We start from the raw sequence: 18,957 nt of genomic DNA, 5'->3' as shown, positions 1-18,957 counted from the left end.
TAGCTCCAAAATAATAACCAGAAATTATTTATTTCATAGGTTCTGTTTAGATATTGTGGCCAGTTGTGCGACCGTGGCAATCAACAGGTCAGGTTTAAGGATATCCCTGCTTCAGCACAGGTGATGCAGTCTTCGACCGAGCCGCTGATTGAGGCACCTGTGTGGAAGCAGGGCTATCCCTAAGGCCTCCGCCATGTTTGCTGCTTGCGGAAGCGTGCTGACGCGCGCTCCCGCTCAGCACTGAGCCCCTACAGCCGCAATTAGAGCGGCTTTAGTAGGGGCTCACCTGCGCTTCCGCGCGCTTGCGGAAGCGCAGGTTTTAGGGGAATTTAAAATTCCCCCGCTTGCCGGCGAGACAGGCCGGTCACGTGAGCGGTTCGTCCAATGAGGGCGAACCAGCTCCGTGACGTCACTTGCCCGCCCCCGGCCAGTGACGCGCCGGCCCCCGGCCCGCCCCCTGATGGCCCGCTGACGGCGCGTGCGATAAGCAACCGCAAGGCCAGGGAAAGCAGCCGCTTTCCCTGAGCCTCAGCGAGCAAGCAGGGAGCATGGACTCGGCCTAATTCCTGGCCTGTTGGTGGCCCTTGAGGGCTGGAGTTGGCCACGCCTGCAGCTTCAGCACAGGTGGCTCAATCGGTGGCTCAGTCTTTGACTGTGTGGAAGCAGGGATATCCTTAAAACTTGAACTGTTGGTGGCCCTTGAGGACGGCAGTTAGCCGCCCCTGCACAGGGAAGCTGTTTTCTTAATCATGTCACCAAACGATCTGGTGCTTTCATACTGCAACGGTGAGCAGCACATAAAGGGAATGAAATGTGAGCAGCTTCCAGTAATATCAGGAGTAACTCCCAGTAATATCAGGAGTAACTCCAGTAATATCAGCATAAGTCCAGTAATATCAGGAGTAACTCCCAGGGATCGGGGGGAGCAGAGGGCTGACTGTGTCTAACCACCGCAAAGTGTCAGATCTTGGGGATATTACGGAGGAATCCTCGCCAACCCATCGTCTCAAATATTCTTCCTTCCATCCTGACCAACTCATGCACAGCAGGGCTCCCGACTCCCGACTCCAGAGCTCACATACCACGGACAGTCGGGGGAATTTAACCTTAATGCCTCGGTTTTTGTACATCACCAGATGAAAAAGTCATTGAACAGTATGAGGTGAATTCGCATCATTCATCCTTAAGGGGTTAAGGAGTTACCTACAGGGGCGCAGGTGGCTCAATTATTTTGACTGAATCACCTGTTCAGGTATGTCCTTACTGTTCGTGGTACTTGAGGTGGGAACCCATCAGTCCCTTCTAGGAACATAGGGAACAGTGTGTTTATGTCAGGGTGTTTTATTGCGTAGGTTACGTGTAGGGGATTGGCCCCATTGTTAAATCAGAGAAGTACACGTCGTTTTCAATTATGTATCCAGCGCTTAATGTCTCCATGGTGACTAAAAGCTTGTGAGAGTTTTTATGCTCTTACCTAATCTATTTTGTGATAAGGTTGTTTGTAAACTGGTTTATGTGCACGTACATGATTGATTCAGACTATTTCCCTTTTGTTATGTTGTGTGGTTACTGATGGCAGCATAATTAATATAAAAGAGATATTGGGGAAGTGCAATGATGAGCAGCTCTGATTATAATTAAATGGGACCATAGTAACATTTAGTTTTACACAAGCAATAGGTGAAAAAACTTTACCTTAATGGTGATTAAATCTCCCTCAGGAAGCGGATTCAATTGATACTTTGTTTTTTGTTTGCTAGGTTGAGCTGACCCGTTAATCTCTGGTTTGTGACACGAGAGACCAGGATCTCCAACCTGTGGCACCCCAAATATATCACTGTCACGGTAGCTTATGACAAGATATAATGAACATCAAATATCTGGGTTGAACTGAACGAGGCTTAGATATAATAAAATATATTTATTCCTTAAAAAAGGTGAACACAGCAATATAGTACAATTAACAGACAAGGTAACACTTACTTAGGGTTGGGGGATGGAGAAGTATCAGCTAGCAATTCTCCAGCAGTCCAGTGACATTCAAGATGGTATCAGAAGCACAACTAAAAACTGTAGGGTGGACACAGTTTATATACCTGTGTAACCCTATTCTTAACATTGAATACAGACTATTGGTGAACAATTATCTGTATCCAATCCCTAACGGGGAGACACAGATTAACCCATGCCCTCAGCTAATTAGCCCATGTGTACTGTGACTCTATGGGTAGCTCCATAATTAAATCAGGGGCGACGACCAGTTTACCAAATGAAGTATCTGCATTGTTTGTAGGTGTAGACATAACACTTACAAACCACTCCAGTTTGATGATTCTCCACCCTCAGGTAACAATTAGAGTGGCAGAGTCTGCTGATTAGTACTGGTCTGTTGATTAGTACTTAGGCTCAATCATCCGGCTGCCCTTCCTGACCTATTTAGCATAGCAGATGGAGTCTGCATTTTTCAGAGCAGATCCAAAATACCATACATATACTCTTTAATATCTACACATTTTAATAAGTTCCATTCTGGTGGGCTCAGTGGGTCGAAATTTGCCAGTTTTTAATGCCTACAGTGACTCCACATATTGGCCAAATATCAACTCTCTGTGACCTCCAGAACTGGAGATACAGAAATGCACTTTAAAACATTAAAATACAGGATTATAATGAAACATGGGAACAGGGGAACATACAGTTTCCTGACATGACAAGGTGTAAGCCACATTCCTGGACCGCAGTCCAGTTAACCCCTTGCCTCCCTGGTGAGGTCAGGGGGTGGCCATATGGGGTGCAACCCCTTTAATACTGGGCCAACCCCCCTCTCCCTCTACAATCACATACTGTAGACTTTTCTGGGATTGTAAAAAGTCTATTGCATCGGACCTTATTGAATAAAGCCCAGAGATATTATGGAGGAGGTTTTGGAGGAGGTTATGGAGGAGGTTATGGAGGCGGTTATGGAAGAGGTTATGGAAGAGGTTATGGAGGATGTTATGGAGGATGTTATGGAAGAGGTTATGGAAGAGGTTATTGTGACGGTCGTGAGGATTTGGCCCGGGATTAAAGGGGTTACACCCCAATTGGCCACCCTCTACTCTCACCTGGGAAGCAAAGGGTTAACTGGACTGAGGTCCAGAAATGTTTTACCTCGCTACAATATCCAAATGCTTATTCCCCTGTAAAAAAAATGTATTGGTTCTGGGCCAGTGTCTGCACCACACACACTGGGGTTTAAGGGGTTAATAAACTACAGTTTAAGAGAATACAACTGTATTGTGTCTTTTCAGAAAATCTGGACTTCAAAAGGCTTGATTGAAGTTGGGTGTGAAAAGTACATATGGGGGTTTTGGGGCACAGTATGTTAATCCCTAATTTGCAGGCCAAGGGAATATGGTTAGGAAACAGCCCTGATCAAAGGCCCAGCCAGTCTACCTGTTTGCAGGAAGCTAGAGTGGGGGGTGAGCATTATAACTCACACTTACAAACCATAGTATCCTGCCATATGGTAGACTGGCCCAAACACCTCTGATTTAGGAGTGCGGCTACAAAATGAGTGACCTTATTAAATATAAGAATATTATGAGATGTCCTTGGCTGAACGTGCTAAGAGTTACATAGGTGCATTCTTGGGACTTACCCGCAACTAACAGATACAGACACCTGAGGTTTAACAGATACTAAGAAGCAGATATTAATATCTCTCTTAATTTTAGTACTACATGGTAATATTTAGTCTCATTGGGAGCGTCAGGTGTGACGGAATGTATTAATATGGTTCGCGTGCCAGTAAGTACCATTTAACTGAAGTTATGAAGTTATTTACAGTATATATGGAATTTTGGTTTTGTTCTGGACACTGCAGACTCCATCTGTTATGATAATGAGCAGGAAGAACATCTTGCTAGAATTTACATAGCCTGGTGATCAAAGGCTAAAGTGCCGAATTGTTTATGTTGGAGGCAGGGACTAGGAACTGTTTGGTTTTTAAGTGTGATATCTTGCAAGTCCAGCTTCAAAGAGCTTCAAAAGGACTTTTGCTAGACGGCTCGGCGCCGTGAGTGTAGAGAAGGGTTAAAATGATATATAAGTCAGAGTCACCCCTTACTCAGGGTCTTCATGCAAATGTCTTCATGTCTGCATGTCTTCATGCCTGTGTCTTCATGCATGAGTCTTCATTCATGACCTGCCTGTCGTGCTGTGATGTCAACTGAAATATGGAAGAAATGGCCATCCTGTATCCTGATGGATTTCTTCTCCTAATCTTTAAGTAAGTGTCTATATTTTGCCTGTTATTTGTATAATCTGTTGTGTTCACCTTTTATCAAGGAATAAATTATATTTTATCATATCTAAGTCTCGTCCCAGTTCAACCCAGTTATATATATATATTATATTATATATATTTTTGTGTAAATTACAGCCTGCCATAAAGTCACCGTGACAGTTATGGAGGCGGTTATGGAGGATGTTATGGAAGTTTTGAACGTCGCCTTTTCTGCCGCTAGACCAATTTGCTTGGGACCTGTGTTTATTATAATAAATCTGGGAGCGATGCAGCATTAAATGATTACAAAACATGCAGAAAAGCCTAACAACGCAGCCCGCGTGTTTTTGACCAAGCTCCTTACTGCGGAGCGTGTAGAATCCACCTAAAAACATCCTCTAATAACAAACACCAGTGAAGGATAATTTAACGCCATTTCGACACGTTTTTCATATTCCATACAGGACGGTTCCTGGCTAATGCATCCTAATTATATGATCAGTCCATGTCGAGTGGTGCCTGCAAGATAAAGCATATGATCATTCTGTGATAAAAAAAAAATTCTGCTATAAATAATAATTTATTAATAAAGATTGGGAACATTTGGAGGACACTACTTTAAAATGATGCCTACAAAAATTCTAGGAAGGCGAATCAAATATTCATTTTACCAGTGTCTCCGTCCACTACAATAAATGTCAGAATAAAGTCTTAAAGGCAGAAGAGCTAATGTCCACTCAGGTTTTAGCCCTTTTGCTGCTAGTGGGCAGTGGGATGCAGGCCGCTCTGGAGGAAAAGTGTTAAAATGATGAGAAACAAGAGAAAATTATACAAAGAAAGTTAAGTCTTTTATTTCTGCACTTAGTAAATCCAGCCCTGTTTCCTCATATGATTCCAGAGGACCAATCCCTGCTGATGCAAATAAACTCTTTGGCAGCAAACATTGAAGCACTATAAGATGATACATTGACACAATCTGTGTGATACAGGTGAGCTTGATGCATACTTTACACCCCAACATGTAATCACCATGTTTGCTGGAGTTCCAAAGTTACATGCAAATAATACATAGTGTAGCTACCTACAGAACAGCCACCAGTATCCAGATCAGTGAGAAAAGCTGCCCACGCCGCACAAACTGTAATCTCCATGTGGCAAGGTGTCAGGCTTTATGTAGCTGTACTTTATTAAGTAATTTCCACTAAAATAATTGATATTAAGCCCCTAAAATCTCAATAATACATTTTCACAATTAAGGGGACAGATTTGACATCCAAATGAGAGCGATGGGGTAATCTGGCAGTGGGACGAGGGAACCGCTGTCAGGGAGAAAGTAGAACAATTATACAATTTTTTCCAGCTAAGTATTAGAAACTTCTCCTAATAAGTAGGGGGTGTTAGTAAGTATAGATTAGGCTGCCCCCCAAGTGATATTACAGTGAAAATAATCACACAGCAAAAACACTCTTCAAACAACCCCTTATGGGACTTGAAAATGTATAAGTATATAACGATGAAATATAAAGGACTAGCTAATGTACCCGGCGTTGCTCATGAATTCTATGAAACCCCAAAATACTGAGAGTCATAAAGGGATCATTTACATTGTAAGTTTCTTAATGCGAAATTCCCTGCTAAATCAACAACTCCATGTATAATAGTTTTGTTGCCTCCGAGATTCCGAAGTGTTTGATCGAGCGCGTCTAATGCCTGCGTGTATGTGGGACATTGTGCGCTCATCCTAAACACTGCTCTCGCGCTCTTGAAGAACTTTTGGCTGCTTCTGAATTTTTGCTAATGTTTAAAATTGGATTTTCAGAGTCACCAAGATTAAGTGGGAGCTTGAGGGTTGTATGATGGGATCATGTCATTTGTGATGTCATCAGTGATGTCATGTGTGAATTGTATCTAAAGGTTGGCAAAAACCTGCTCCTTGATTTCCGGAACCATCATTCAAGATGTGGTTACGATATCTTGAGGTGTGCAAAGACATAGTGACCAGACAAACAAAATATATAGGAGATAAATGGTTCAATTGTTTTTTTTAACTGCTTTAAATGAATATCCATCTAAGTAACACGTCTATTCCGGTGAACATGTCCCGCTTCACACTATAGATAACTGTTATTAAATGGCTTCTTGCAGCTCCGATTCATCTGAAAGAAAGGTTTGAATATGAATTGTCAGCCTCTCCAGTTTCCTTATAGCCAGCCCTGCCCGTGTGCGCTGCACCGCGGAATTGGAAGCCAATTCCCCGAAGCAGTAATGGGAAAATCGCCATGGAAACGGCTACGCAGAATTTTAAAGGCGACAGCATCCATATTGGAAATCCTGTGCTCATGTATGAAGGGGGAACCTCGTGCTGTCCGTCTCTTTTTCACATGTAATACACTTCTAATCCAAAGGCAGTTATATCTCGTATAGACTAAAAAGGCACATGTTCTTGTGAGAAAATACATCCGACTATAGAAAAGGTGCTTCATATCCCTTATATATTCTAATAATAATATTGCATTGTAGGTACTGTAGGATCAACTATTGCAGGGGTGGCCAACTCCAGTGCTCAAGAGCCGCCAACAGGTCAGGCTTTCAGGATATCCCTGCTTCAGCACAGGTGGCCACGACTGAGCCACTGATTGAGCCACCTGTGGTGATGCAGGGATATCCTGAAAACCTGACCCGTTGGTGGCCCTTGAAGACTGGAGTTGGCCGCCCCTGCTCTATTATATTAAAATATCTCCCCTATACACCAAATCTCATTAATGGTCAGCTTACACTATTTTTGAGTCAGGAAAGATTGGTCTTCGTGTCTTAGAATTTCTCCTCTGCAGCCCTAATCTATTTCAGTATGCAGAGAAAAAACTCCACTAACATCTCCACCCACTCCAAATCAAGACAATGTGCAATACACAGGACTTTTTTTTTTTTTACAGTTACTGTATGTGTAATATTCTGTCATCTTGCATATTTAACTAATAAACCTAAAATAATATAGAAAAGTGCCGTACTGTTGCTGCCGCTACCAAAGGCAGACTAAATAGCTGGGTGCTTCTTACCCCTGTTTTCAATCTCTTCTGAAATGGAAATGATTAAGATAAAAAGAGTAATTTTAACTGATTGGCTGCCAGGGGGAGTGTGTTGCTGACCCCTGCAGGAGTTAAGGGGTTAAGCACGCTGCAATAACTTCAGATAATGAATTTTCTGATTTAATCTGCATTGAAAATGTGACCTGATTTGAGACACAGGAGTTGTTTTATTTTATTTAACGAGCTTTTGTTCCACAGTCTCATCGTTTTGTCAGTTACTGTTACACGCGTTTAATCTCTCTCCTAAATCAACCGAATTCCGCCTTTTGTACAATTCTAATTGCAAATAGAAATAAATAAATATTACCCAGTCTGGAGCACGCTACGAACAGACGTTTGCATAGATGTTTATTTCGTCTCCATGATGCGAACACAAACGGTTTCGGGTGTCTGTTTTGTTTTCTGTGACTTTTCTGTCACGTGCATTGTGTTGGCAGTTGAGAAATTCTGTATGTTCTAATACACTACCATATATACTATATAATTACTTAGCACACAGTCAGGCTGTTGGCTGCTCACATTTGAATTGCAAGCTCTTCAGGGCACACATCTCATCTCCTAGTGTTTTGCTTTTACATGTGTTAAGTATTTCACATTGGCTGTATCCATGCTGTGAGAAGCAGGGCCGCCAGCAGGGAGCTTGGGGCCCAGGACGAATGAAAGGAGCAGGACCCAACACACACACACACACACACACACACACACACACACACAGTGCACTGGGGGTCCCTGAGGGGGGGGGGCAGCTACCGGCAACGGTATATACGGTAAGTATCTCTGGAAATAGGGGGTCACCGGAGCTGAAATTAACGGGGTTCAGCTCTGGAGACCCCCTGCTTCAAATATATATATATATATATATATATATATATATATATATAAATTAGCTCCCTTGGATTGACAGCCAACTCAATATCTAATCTCAAATTCACAGTTACACAGTAGATGAGGTTGAAAAAAGACATATACGTCCATCGAGTTCAACCTATGTTACATCGTTCAAATACACCATGCACATGTGGACTGGTCACTTGTCCCAACTGGCCCTGGTTAGAATATTCTGCACTCGCATCTCTCTCTGCGCCTCCATTGACCATCAGGATGTTATTGATGCGGTTACAGGGAAACTCTCCTCCTCCTTTGCTCCAGGCTGATGAATGAATGATAACTGACCGTTCTGTTCTGACTGACAGATTAAATCTGTCAGTGGTGATATTGGATACCGAGGCTTGAGCCTCATTACTCCAAGTTCTCTTGTTGAGTGTATTGTCGCACTCTTTAGGAAGCTTCTTGATCTGTGTTACTTGCCACAGTTGAGTTGGTTTCACAGGTTCAGCGCTGTGATGGGTTGAATGATAACTGACCGTTCTGTTCTGACTGACAGATTAAATCTGTCAGTGGTGATATTGGATACCGAGGCTTGAGCTCATAACTCCTCCTGCTTCAGCATTTATAGCTCCCCAACACTCAGTGTATTGTGATGTTCCGATGAGCTCCCGTGACCTCACAATGCTCTTATCAGCTGCCTGGCTATCTAATGGCAGATAGTATTTTGACCAATGAGTGATGACTACTCCAGCCACACCTTTCATTCTGATGTCACTGATGACCTCACAGTGTTCTGGCCACAATGTTCTGCTCAGCTGTATTCCTACTTTATGAATGAAATAGAAATAGCCGTGTTAGTCCAGTTGCGGTAGTGCAGAATAAATGAGTACTTCAGTATTTGGGGATACCTTTTTTATTTGGACTACAAATTGATAGTACCATATACTATAGATTGTTAGACCAAATAAAAAAGGTATCCTCTAATACTGAAGAACTCGTTTATTCTGCACTATCGCTATTTTAATATCACTGAGCCCGGGAACTCGTGAAGGTTTCTTTATAAAGGTTTTCTAAATAGATTCTGGGTGGCTAGTTAGATAAATAAGTGTAGGATAAGATAGTATTATTACCACCATATTTCAAAGAGTAAGTAAACAGAGCGGTTAAACGGAACAATTCAATATTGGATATATTTAGCGTCTATTAGTAAAATGAAAATAGATATTTCTTTTTAATTAGGTAAAAAACAGGATTTTTAATATATATATTAAACATAAATATGACGAAAATAAATAAAAAAATAAGTAAATGAACAAAGTGAACAGTTACGTGGATTAATATAATCCGTGACACATTAGGTTAGTACCTACAGTCCACAGAGCAGCTAGGTCGTCTCTTATGCTGGTTACTGAGGGTCCAAATGATAAAGTTAGTCCAATAAAATAGATTCTATCTCAGGAGGTCGCTGCTGTTTGGTCCAATCACCAAAAAGTAACAATGTATCAGTAAAATAGCACACCACGGCCACCAATAGTACATTAAAACATTTATTAAACACACAATAAAATAACAAGTCACACTCACGTGTGCGGTCACCAGGCCTGGATTATCCATTGGGCACAATGGGTACAGTGCCAAGGGCCTATGAAAAGGTTTTATGCCTGAAAGCGTTACTTTTTTACTTTGGTAGGAATCACTTCACTCAACCTAGTGATTTAGACAGCACTGGTTTAGCACTCTCCGAAACACAGACAAATACGAGCTCGGGAAGAGAGGAGTCAGACAACAGGTCTGCTTCCACACTTCAAAGTTTATTCAGTTGTGCCCAGACATTATACAGAAAACCAAGGGCATGTTAATACATAACATATCATGTTTAACAATGAGAAACAACAAGTTTCTGTAAAGGTTATGTATCTGTGTCTTTGGACAAAGCATTAGTAAATCATTACATCTTGCTTGTGTTTGGCCAGCAGTTTCTACTTCTACATTACAAAGAGAAATGCAGGGAATGTTTATCAAGAGCATGCAGCTGTATTGTTTGGGACATGTTACTGCTCTTGTGCTATTGTATAAAAGACAAACTGAGAACAACAGAAGTAAAAAAAGATTACAACTAGCATAGTGAGTTAATTCTCTCAGTACTGGAACAGCTCATATAAGAAAGATAAAGCTAGCAGATTATATTCACCCTTTCAATCCCTGAGACTTGTAGAGCTGCATATAATTTTAACCCCTTCAATGCCCCAAAAATCTCAGATGACTCAAAAATGAGAAGAAAAATGCTAAATCAAACTTAATAATTTGCTTTAATTGAATTACCTTACAAAACCTTTTTAGTATAATAATACATCTATATATGTTGACGTAAATATACACATGTATGTAATGTTAAATAAAATTGTGAGATTATGGAAAATGGAATAATTAAGAATTATTAATAAGTAGTATAACAGAATAGTACAATGTAGAGTATTGGATATCTGAATTAAGTTTATGGATACTAGCTCTGATTTAAGTAAATGTGCATTAAACATTAATTCTGTGGCTCTTTTTGTTATTAAAATCACTGACAACATTTTCAAATTTCAATTTTTCCAAAAATGAACAAAACAAAGAAAATAACCCCTCCAAAAGCGCTAACCTACACTAAACTAAGTGCTAACAATATTGTGCTTAAAACAATGATAAGTGCTCGTGCAACATCAAATTAATATCAAAGTGACTTACACAATGCTGTGAGAAAAAAAACAGCAGCTAGGTGACAATAATGACAGGTATTTCCAAACCTGATAATCACAGTGAACAAACAAATATAAAGTCCCCAGCGCTAAAGTCCAAGATACCGTGATCTTTAAGGCAGTCTCTAGTCTTTAAGGTGGTAGTTGGGCTCTGATATAGATGCTCCAGATGGGATGATGTCCTTGATGTAGGTGGATACACCGTCTGAAATAACAGATAAAAAGACACACCTGATTGCGCAGTGTGTTACAGCAATCAGAGCCCTATCTGAGATGTGAAAGAATCCTACTCACATAATAAACGCCAATATATTCAGTGGAGAGGATCTGTGCTTGCTCCCCTTCTAATCCGCTCCTCACACGAACCCCACGTGGAGACAGCTTACTGGGGACAGCTTACAGGGTACACCCTCTATCCTCAATGGCGTCGGGGTTGCGTCCGTAACGACACCTCGTAGCACCGTCCCACGTCGATCACTGCTTGGATTAATACTGTATGTGAGGTGGACATTGCCCACAACTGGATCAGCCTGTTCTCAAGTGTTCAGCTCAGCGACTGAGCTGAACACTTGAGAACAGGCTGATCCAGTTGTGGGCAATGTCCACCTCACATACAGTATTAATCCAAGCAGTGATCGACGTGGGACGGTGCTACGAGGTGTCGTTACGGACGCAACCCCGACGCCATTGAGGATAGAGGGTGTACCCTGTAAGCTGTCCCCAGTAAGCTGTCTCCACGTGGGGTTCGTGTGAGGAGCGGATTAGAAGGGGAGCAAGCACAGATCCTCTCCACTGAATATATTGGCGTTTATTATGTGAGTAGGATTCTTTCACATCTCAGATAGGGCTCTGATTGCTGTAACACACTGCGCAATCAGGTGTGTCTTTTTATCTGTTATTTCAGACGGTGTATCCACCTACATCAAGGACATCATCCCATCTGGAGCATCTATATCAGAGCCCAACTACCACCTTAAAGACTAGAGACTGCCTTAAAGATCACGGTATCTTGGACTTTAGCGCTGGGGACTTTATATTTGTTTGTTCAATTTTTCCAAAAATTAATTCTCAATTGGGCATCCGTAAAAGGATTCCCTGCAATTTTTAGTTCAATTGTACCAAATACAGAAGAATTTACAAAGCATCTGATCTCAGACTTACTTTTAGAGAGAGTTGGGGTTCCTTACAATGCATCTGATCTCAGAAGCGCTATTAGAGAGGGTTGGGGTTCCTTACAATGCATCTAATCTCAGACGCGCTATTAGAGAGGGTTGGGGTTCCTTACAATGCATCTGATCTCAGACGCGCTATTAGAGAGGGTTGGGGTTCCTTACAATGCATCTGATCTCAGACGCGCTATTAGAGAGGGTTGGGGTTCCTTACAATGCATCTGATCTCAGACGCGCTATTAGAGAGGGTTGGAGTTCCTTACAATGCATCTGATCTCAGACACGCTATTAGAGAGGGTTGGGGTTCCTTACAATGCATCTGATCTCAGACGCGCTATTAGAGAGGGTTGGGGTTCCTTACAATGCATCTGATCTCAGACGCGCTATTAGAGAGGGTTGGGGTTCCTTACAATGCATCTGATCTCAGACGCGCTATTAGGGAGGGTTGGGGTTCCTTACAATGCATCTGATCTCAGACACGCTATTAGAGAGGGTTGGGGTTCTGCAGAATTTCACACTATAATTATAGGGTTCCTTAACCAAAAAAAGGTTGGAAACCAGTGTTACACAGTTGTACATTCAGGAGCTCACAGCCAGGACCTCATTATACAAGCTGATGTAAGGGCTTCCCGGTCAGTAATGCTGTTATAGTAACATTTAAGGTTAACAGATCAGGGAACTGTAGAGGTCAGGCAACTAGTAACCCATGAGGTTTCCATGTGTGGTTTTTAGATAAAGATCAGAGGCTGTTACTTCTGCTTCTTCCATCTCCACTTCCATCAGATATTATCATTTCCTCGCTTAAATGGTGGTGCTGTTAGTGGAATCCGATATTGACATTTGTATTGTATTTCTAGCATTAGTTCCTATTTTAAAATGACGACGACGCTGTTCTCAGTTTGAGAAAATAAGTGTAGTTCGATCTGCTGCTCAACCTTTCACTAATTTAAACCAGCTTCATTTTATGTAAGAATGCTTATTGTCTCCTGGGCACTTTGATATCGCCAAAGAAGAAACCTGTCCCAAGAGCTTACATTCTAAATAGAGAACCAAGGAAGGGGAGTACAGGTGAAAGCGTGAGAGAATAAACCACTTACTCTAAAATAGGGGCATGTTATCATGGGAAGGTTCCCTCTCTTTCCCCCTAAACTGCAAACTGCAAACGAGGGCGCAAATGTTTAATTAGTATACTATTATCAGACAAAAATCTATTTGTCGGTGCCAACTTCCAACGTTCAATATCCAAATAAAATAATTACCCATATTTATGACAGCGTGCAACTAATTTATGTCTACTCAGTCATTAGGAATCTGCTAATTAGCCCCATGTTGTACATATGTTACAAAATAAACATTGGTATATATCCTTTTTGTTTCTTAAGATCGTGTCTACAATTGAGCAGCAGTTTTATTGTGAGCGAAACAAAGTCGGTTCCTCCTTGCAGCCATAATGTATCCTAATTATTATCAGCCATCAGAGGGCCTTTCCTAGTGAGCAGTAGGGCCAGGGCTTTGTGTTAAGGGGCAAACAGTTGCCAAGATTATTCCGGGAACATTCTGTGTGCCCAGCTTGTTCTTTATTGGGATAATTGGAAGATAATGGACAATATCATGTGAATTAGATACAGTGACAAGAAGTGTAAAAAGCTGCTCTTAGGCTAAGGCCCCGGTATCTCCGCTGTAACGCGCGCCCGCGATATTGGCGGCGCGTTCAGCCGATTCCCCGGTCTGCAGCTCACTGCAGGAAGAGAGACCGGGGGGGGAGTGACGGGGGCGCGGCCATGACGTCACCCGGCAGGTTCGCCCTCATTGGCTGAACCGCCGGGGGGCGTGGCGTATCGCTCGACGCGAGTCCTGCTCTCAATTCTATTGAGAGCAGGAGCAGCTCTCGCCCCAGCGCTGCGGTCCCCCCTCGCAGCGGGCCCAGCGCCATTGACGGGAGGGCTCTCGTCCGTGCAGCGTCCGCCACAGCGGGCGCCGTAGTAGGCAGCGGGGGCAAGGCGTTATGATTCTTGCTTCAGTTGAGAGGGGTTAATAATAGATCCCAAAATAAAAACAAAACACTAAATAAAGGACTCACAGGTTAGCTTATCTAAGCTGATTTCATTTCTAACCACTATCTGTAATAAAGTCAATACATGGAACATTTAACAGAAACTGGTGCTATAAAACACCAGTATGCACAGGATAAATATAAAAGATCTATTTACTAAAGGCCACAAAACTAGAGCAATACCGATACCAAATAACAACGTATTCATCAAAGAAAAGGCATTGAATTGAAAGCAATTATAGTTTTTCATTTGATAAATCTGTTGCCGTTATTCGTGCTAACTTTCCCCAGTGCTGAAGCTGGGAGACTATAGTCTATGTTTGTACCAGAGGGACATTGCAACGGTGATCCCACCCAGTTAACCCATTAAGGCTGTTAACCCCTTACCTTACTTAGTAGTCACCAAAGTGGGGGGCTACAAAAGCAAAGCACAAGACCAACCAGGGAAGAAAAGCTTCAAACGAAATAAAACTAAACCAGAAACGAGCGCAAAAGTAAAATAAAAACCAGCGCACTGCAGGAGGCCGCGGAGATGAGATGGGAGACTATATAACGCCAAAAGTGTCCTCCACTTTAAGGATGGAAGGGGCATTGGGTAATGATATGGGCAGCAGAGAGTATGCTGGTGGGGGGATGGGAGGGGCATTAGGTAATGATATGGGCAGCAGAGAGTATGCTGGTGGGGGGATGGGAGGGGCATTAGGTAATGATATGGGCAGCACAGAGTATGCTGGTGGGGGGATGGAAGGGGCATTGGGTAATGACATGGGCAGCACAGAGTATGCTGGTGGGGGGATGGAAGGGGCATTGGGTAATGACATGGGCAGCACAGAGTATGCTGGTGGGGGGATGGAAGGGGCATTGGGTAATGACATGGGCAGCACAGAGTATGCTAGTGGGGGGATGGAAGGGGCATTGGGTAATGATATGGGCAGCTCAGGGTATGCTGGTGGGGGGATGGAAGGGGCATTGGGTAATGACATGGGCAGCACAGAGTATGCTGGTGGGGGGATGGAAGAGGCATTGGGTAATGATATGGGCAGCACAGAGTATGCTGGTGGGGGGGATGGAAGGGGCATTGGGTAATGACATGCACAGCTCAGAGTATGCTGGTGGGGGGGATGGAAGGGGCATTGGGTAATGACATGGGCAGCACAGAGTATGCTGGTTGGGGATGGAAGGGGCATTGGGTAATGATATGGGCAGCTCGGGGTATGCTGGTAGGGGGTGGAAGGGGCATTGGGTAATGACATGCGCAGCTCAGAGTATGCTGGTTGGGGGATGGAAGGGGCATTGGGTAATGATATGGGCAGCTCAGGGTATGCTGGTGGGGGGATGGAAGGGGCATTGGGTAATGACATGTGCAGCTCAGAGTATGCTGGTTGGGGATGGAAGGGGCATTGGGTAATGATATGGGCAGCTCAGGGTATGCTGGTGGGGGGATGGAAGGGGCATTGGGTAATGATATGGGCAGCTCAGGGTATGCTGGTTGGGGGATGGAAGGGGCATTGGGTAATGATATGGGCAGCTCAGTGTATGCTGGTCGGGGGATGGAAGGGGCATTGGGTAATGATATGGGCAGCTCGGGGTATGCTGGTCGGGGCATGGAAGGGGCATTGGGTAATGATATGGGCAGCTTGGGGTATGCTGGTTGGGAGATGGAAGGGGCATTGGGTAATGATATGGGCAGCTCAGAGTATTCTGGTGGGGGATGGAAGGGGCATTGGGTAATGACATGGGCAGCTCAGAGTATGCTGGTGTGGGGTGGAAGGGGCATTGGGTAATGACATGGGCAGCTCAGAGTATGCTGGTGGGGGGGATGGAAGGGGCATTGGGTAATGGCATGGGCAGCACAGAGTATGCTGGTGGGGGGGGTGGAAGGGGCATTGGGTATTGACATGGGCAGCTCAGAGTATGCTGGTGGGGGGGATGGAAGGGGCATTGGGTAATGGCTAGTTTACATGCTACAGTAGAAAATAACATGCAGTTTTCTTTCCACATCTATTAACAAAAGCACTTTAATTTAGGTTATCTGCCACAATTATGTTCACCTCTCTTCCATCTGACGGTTTGAGAAAGAAAATCCAAAAAGCCTTTTGTAGATAAACTGGATTTTAACAGGTATTTGTTATTTGTAACTAAAATGACTACAGTGTATTTTGCATGGATCTGTTTCCTAACTGGAACGCGGAGTTAACGCACAGAATCGCTGAATAATGTCATCCCCAGTTTTTTGGGGCACATATCAAGCAGGTAACCGGTCTGGGTGAAGCACCGTGGTGCTTTTATTTCCATTCTGTCTGGACGGGGGCGAGTTAGCGTATGTAAAAGGAATGTCCTTCCTCTGTTGCAAATTTAATACGTTCTGACTTGGAGATCTGGGAAATGATGACGTTGGACAGTCAGGGACTTATGCTGTAGGGCAGGGGTGGGCAACGCCAATCCTCAAGGGCCACCAACAGGTCAGGTTTTCAGGATATCCCTGCTTCAGAACCGGAGGCTCAATCAGTGGCTCAGTTAAAGACGGCACCAGCTGTGCTGAAGCAGGGCTATCCTGAAAACCTACACTGCTGGTGGCCCTTGAGGACTGGAGTTGCCCGCCCCTTGCTTTAAGGGGTTAATTCAATAAAATGGGGAAACTGTAAACGACTCCCGAAAGTTTAAATCATTCTAGAGTTTGCCGATGAAAGGTGGCAACAGGAAGTGCAATTATCTGAGATATTAAACCATATCATTTATACAGTTCAAATTAATTGGAGCTTCTGACTTGGAAAGAACCGGGTCTCTTCTTCTGAGGGGGCATATAAACTCCCGCCCTGAGGGTTAATAAAGCATGAGTAAACTCATTGCCCGAGACTCCGTGATGTGGTCAGTGGGATGGGGCAGTTCATTCGTGCAGGCATAGGCCAGGTGTACTATGTATTATCTTTCTATCCCCTCACTTTCCTCTAAAGAAGTCCTTTGTTTGTGTTTCAGGGTTTGGCATGACCACTCCAGCCACCGTTGCAGGCAAAATATTCTTGATCTTTTACGGTCTCATCGGATGTGCCGCGACCATCTTATTTTTTAACCTCTTTCTGGAGCGGCTGATCACAGTCATCGCTTACATCATGAAATCCTTCCACGAGAGGCAGCTGAGAAGAAAGGAGGGCCTCCCCCCAGACACACGCCGTGGGTCGGGCAACTCAGAAGTGGACAGTCTGGCCGGGTGGAAGCCTTCTGTATATTCTGTGATGCTCATTCTGTGCGTGGCATCGATCATTATCTCCTGCTGTGCCTCTGCCATGTACTCGCCCATCGAAGGATGGAGTTACTTTGATTCACTTTACTTCTGTTTTGTGGCCTTCAGCACTATAGGTTTTGGTGACCTGGTCAGTAGCCAAAATGCCAAATATGAGAGCCAGGTACTTTACCGGATTGGTAACTTTGTCTTCATACTTATGGGAGTTTGCTGTATTTATTCCTTGTTTAATGTTATCTCCATAGTCATTAAGCAATGTGTCAACTGGATATTAAGGAAACTGGATTGCCGGTGCTGCCAAAGATGCCAAAGAAAAATATTTCGTTCCAGGAGGAACGTGGTGATGCCTGGAAATGTTAGAACTAGACGGAACATCTCTATTGAAACGGACGGCGTTTACGAGAGCGAAACAGACGGACGGCGGATGTCTGGGGAGATGATATCCATGAAAGACTTCCTGGCCTCTAACAAGGTCTCGCTGGCCATCATGCAGAAACAGCTTTCAGAAACGGCCAATGGTTGCCCAAGGCAAATTGGCACAAGTTCCCGGCACAATGGATTCTCAGGTGGTGTGGGGGCATTAGCAATTATGAATAACCGTCTTGCTGAGACTAGTGTGGACAGGTGAATGTCCATAGTGAGGAAGGAAGAAAAGGTGATGTCACTGAATAAAGCAGGGATATTTTTGCAGTGATTATTAATATTTTATACCTAACCCTACCCAGTGCTGGGGGAGTGGGCAGTGCATTATTAAAATGTGTTGGAAGCAACTCCGGTGCCAGATTGGGTAACTTCTGTTCTTAGTATATACGTACCCTCTTTCCACTCTTTGAGGCACAGTCCCATGTAGTTGCACGCACGTTTACTAAGGATGGGCACATTTTCAGGTTCTAAATCCCCACCTTCCCCGAACTGCGCGGTTCGGTTTTAATCTGAACCGCGAGTTCCTACCTAGGATTCGAATCTGGGACAGAAACAAACTAAAACCCAAGTTTTGCCTCAAATTCGGATTTGGGTGTCTAGTGCCACCCCTGAGGGGGAAATCAGAGGTCAGCGGGGCAGTGGGCAAACTACCTTTCAAATATTGCCCCCCTCTGGTGCAACTGTAGGGAACGCAGGGGTTACTGCAGCCTGGCCCGTCCCTAGGCAGTAAGCAGGTAAGGTACCGCTGAGGGGTGGCAGGTCTCGGGACGGCACAGGGAGAGAGTAACAGCACTGCTTCTTCCCTGTTTCTTTTTTAAATACATGTAGGATTGAAGCAGGGGGTGTCAGGCCCCTGTTCATTTCACACCCGCGGACCCCCTGCTTTCTGAGACACTTATCTCCTTAGTGGGTGCTGGTATCTCTGAAAGACCCCGTCACATGGGCCAATAGGAAGCTGCATACTGTATGATGTCACGGCTCCCTATTGGCCCATGTGACCGAGGGCTTTAATCCTGAGCAGGAGACAGCGACGCCCCCTAGGAAGATAAGTATCTCAGCGAACAGGGGTCCCGGAGGTGAAATGAGCGGGGTTCAGCTCCGGAGATGCCCTGCTTCATACCTGGGGGGGGGGGGGATATTTTCAGGAAT

At 44.0% G+C, this 18,957-nt stretch overlaps 1 protein-coding gene and 1 long non-coding RNA gene across 2 annotated transcripts in view; both read left to right on the top strand.

Moving 5' to 3' along the window:
• Positions 1 to 6,836, top strand: part of LOC142502900 (uncharacterized) — a 28,563-nt gene extending 21,727 nt beyond the window's left edge. Inside the window, exons 2-3 of the long non-coding RNA XR_012803890.1 lie at positions 5,133 to 5,256; positions 6,413 to 6,836. This is a non-coding gene — a long non-coding RNA (uncharacterized LOC142502900). The remainder of the gene's footprint in view (positions 1 to 5,132; positions 5,257 to 6,412) is intronic.
• KCNK13 (potassium two pore domain channel subfamily K member 13) overlaps positions 1 to 18,824 on the top strand; it is a 55,757-nt gene extending 36,933 nt beyond the window's left edge. Inside the window, exon 2 of the mRNA XM_075614564.1 lies at positions 17,121 to 18,824. Coding sequence (XP_075470679.1) covers positions 17,121 to 18,013 — 893 coding nt within the window. The 3' untranslated portion in view covers positions 18,014 to 18,824. The remainder of the gene's footprint in view (positions 1 to 17,120) is intronic.
• The last annotated feature ends 133 nt before the right edge of the window (positions 18,825 to 18,957 follow it).

Source organism: Ascaphus truei, chromosome 9 (genome assembly GCF_040206685.1).
Source record: "Ascaphus truei isolate aAscTru1 chromosome 9, aAscTru1.hap1, whole genome shotgun sequence".
Classification (NCBI taxonomy): domain Eukaryota; kingdom Metazoa; phylum Chordata; class Amphibia; order Anura; family Ascaphidae; genus Ascaphus; species Ascaphus truei.
This window is presented reverse-complemented; position numbering and strand designations above follow the sequence as displayed.